The sequence below is a fragment of the Nerophis lumbriciformis genome, linkage group LG33, assembly GCF_033978685.3.
Source record: "Nerophis lumbriciformis linkage group LG33, RoL_Nlum_v2.1, whole genome shotgun sequence".
Lineage (NCBI taxonomy): Eukaryota > Metazoa > Chordata > Actinopteri > Syngnathiformes > Syngnathidae > Nerophis > Nerophis lumbriciformis.
Window position 1 is genome coordinate 14,539,265 of NC_084580.2, and position 3,236 is coordinate 14,542,500.

Here is a 3,236-nt window from a genome sequence, read left to right on the forward strand (position 1 = left end):
TTCGTGTAAGTTTGCCACACCCTTTAGAAACTTTGTGATGAGTTGTGGAAAAAAAGAAAAGAAAAGAAAGGGGGATCATGCAGCAGGTGGAAGTGTGTGTGTGTGTGTGTGTGTCCACGTGTGTGTGTCCACGTGTGTGTGTGCCGGTGTGTGTCCCCTAGGAGACCCACGAGCGCTCACCAGCTGACAGCGCGTGCTGCACTCGGGCCATCCAACACCTCCGCGTGCTCAACAAAAGCTTCTACAAAAAAAAAAAAAAAAAAAAGAGAAAAGAAAAAGAAAAAAAGAATGCACTCTCCTCTCTGGAGCAGTAAGCATTCAACTCACGCACGACGTGGCAACAGCTCATGAAATAATTAAAACAAAGGGAGAAACAAAGCAGTTAGGAGTTTAGTTGGGGATGCTAATGTATGCATTTTCCCGACGCACACAAACGTAACACAGACACAAACACGCAGGCGCGCATACGACATATGGCTCGCCTTTACTTTTATGTGCATTTCTACAAAATAAATACAATTGGAATTTACTTGAAGACAAATTCGCAGGAATGATAAATGCACAAAAACACACATTAATCTACTTTTACAGCTGTCAAGATTTTTTTAAATTAATATATATATATATATATATATATATATATATATATATATTTATATATATATATATGTATATATATATATATATATATATATATATATATATATATATATATATATTAATCTACTTTTACAGCTGTCAAGATTTTTTTTAATTAATATATATATATATATATATATATATATATATATATATGTGTGTGTGTGTGTGTATATGTGTGTGTATATATATATGTGTATATATATGTATATAATGTGTATATATATATGTATATATAATGTGTATATATATATGTACATATAATGTGTATATATATATGTGTGTGTGCGTGTATATATATGTGTGTATATATATGTGTGTATATATAATGTGTATATATATATATATATATATATAATGTATATATATATGTGTATACATATATATGTATATATATAATGTATATATATATGTGTATACATATATGTATATATTGCCATTGTATATATATATATATATATATATATATATATATATATATATATATATATATATATATATATATATATATATATATATATATATATATATATATATATATATATATATTGCCATTGGCATGTACCTGAAGGAAAAGTGCAATTAAAATTAAATGTTTTGTTATGATAAATGCACTGATGCACTAAAACACATAAAACACACATTTTTTACTCCAGGGAAGCGTTTGGGCATGGACTCGAGCTCATTGTCGTTATTAAAAAAAACTTGAATATACAAATGCATGCACAATTACATTTTTAGCAATATGGTAAATGCACTGAATAGTTAAATAATGCATTCATTGTCACTGCAACACCCTTTTGCAGCTCTATTAATATACTTAAATTATTATCGGAACAAAAACTATTGCGAATGAGGCCTACAGGATTATATTTTTAAAGGCCTGTAGAAAACAATTATTGACATTACAAGTGCAGAAAAAATGGCATACGTTATTCAGCTAAATGGACTTAGTTCGATAAATACAAATACAACAAAATAGGCCTTTATGTATTTCAGAATGTTAAAAGTTTTGTTTAGGGTCTGATTTCGATGCCTATATGAGCATTATTATGCATCACAATCACAAGTATACATGAGCAAATGAGAATATGGCTAATTTTAATAAATATGAGCAAAATAAATATTAGGCCTTAAGTCATTTTGAGTTTACACGCACATATTGGTGTGACGTTTGCAAATTATTTTTCTTTGTTAAAAAAAAAAAAAAAGCACAACAAAAGCAAATAACCATAAATAAATCTCATGTGATTTTTTTATTTATTTATTTCCAAAGTTTTAAAACATTAAAATGAACGAACAGTAAATGGCAAAAATGATAACTTTTCCAGAAAAGTCAACTAAAAAAAACAAACGAACAAAACAAAAACAAAAAACATATCAGCAATAAATACATGTCAATTAATCTCATCCAGTGAAAGCAAAAGACACTTTGTTTTTGTCAGAATAAAAAAAAGGAATACATGATGATGGCTATACATTAAATAGGCTATCGGTAGACTTGGCAGTACTATGCTATAGCAAACAAGACAAAAACAGAACAAAAGAAAAAAATCATTTGTCATTATTACTATTTTAAAGTGCACATCATAAACTTTTGGAGTTGCAAACAAAAATATTAAAGAAATTTACAAAAATTGTGAAAGATTTTTTTTGGGGGGGTTTGGGAGCAAAAATGGCAATGAGACGTCTCTATGGTAACGGGAAATTGTATCATTTTTATGCAAAAAAAATTTAAAAATACATTTTGAAGCAAAACTGGCTGCGAGGTGATTGACACAGGTGATGATGGGCTGATAAAAAATATTGAGAACAACAAAAATAAAAAATTAGAAAGACATAATGTGCTGAGTGGGCAAGTTCAGCTCAGCGAGCTCGTCCTCCTCACTGGACTGGAGCTCCACCAGCATCTCGTCCGAGTCACTGAAGTGGGAGTGCGGGGAAAACTCTCCGTCGCTGCGGGGAGACTCCAACCGCGGGGCCGGGGTGCTGGAGGACGACGAGGGCGAGGAGGAGGAGACGTCCGCTCCCAGAGATATGGCGTCAATGTGCGCGGCCAGGTGGCCCTCTGGCCCCGGGCGAGTCCCCTCACCCTTGCAGGGCGACGCGGGGCCTTGCAGGAGCTCCGCCAGCGCGTTGATGTAAATCTGCGCCATCTGCAGGGTGTCGTACTTGGACAGTTTCTTGTCGTCGTCCAGGGCCGGGATGACGCTGCGGAGCGCGTCGAAGGCGTGGTTCAAGCCGTGCATGCGTCGCCTCTCCCGGGCGTTGGCGGCCACTCGCCTCTGCCTCTGCACGCCGTTGCCGGGCTTGCCCGAGGGGGCGCGTTGCGGCGCATCCTCCTCGGCCCCGCTGACCACGATGCCCTGCAGGCGGCACAGCTCCCGGACTTTGAGCGTGGAGGAGCGGGACGGACTGGAGGGCGCTTTCCTGTAGCTCGGAGGGCTGAGGTGACCCGAGGAGTCGCTTTCTGCGCGGAACATCGAGCAGAAGTTCAAGCAATTGTAACCCATTTTTATGGACTCTTTAGTGATGTTAAGTTCCTGTTATAAGCTTGTCATACAGTATATGTCTTGAGCTCTTATTTTGAAGGCGCT

The 3,236-nt window shown here is 36.3% G+C and overlaps 1 protein-coding gene across 1 annotated transcript in view; it reads right to left on the minus strand.

The window, feature by feature from the left end:
• Positions 1 to 2,227: 2,227 nt before the first annotated feature.
• The window catches only part of atoh1a (atonal bHLH transcription factor 1a), a 2,005-nt gene continuing 996 nt past the window's right edge, over positions 2,228 to 3,236 (minus strand). Inside the window, exon 2 of the mRNA XM_061928293.1 lies at positions 2,228 to 3,109. Coding sequence (XP_061784277.1) covers positions 2,469 to 3,109 — 641 coding nt within the window. The 3' untranslated portion in view covers positions 2,228 to 2,468. The remainder of the gene's footprint in view (positions 3,110 to 3,236) is intronic.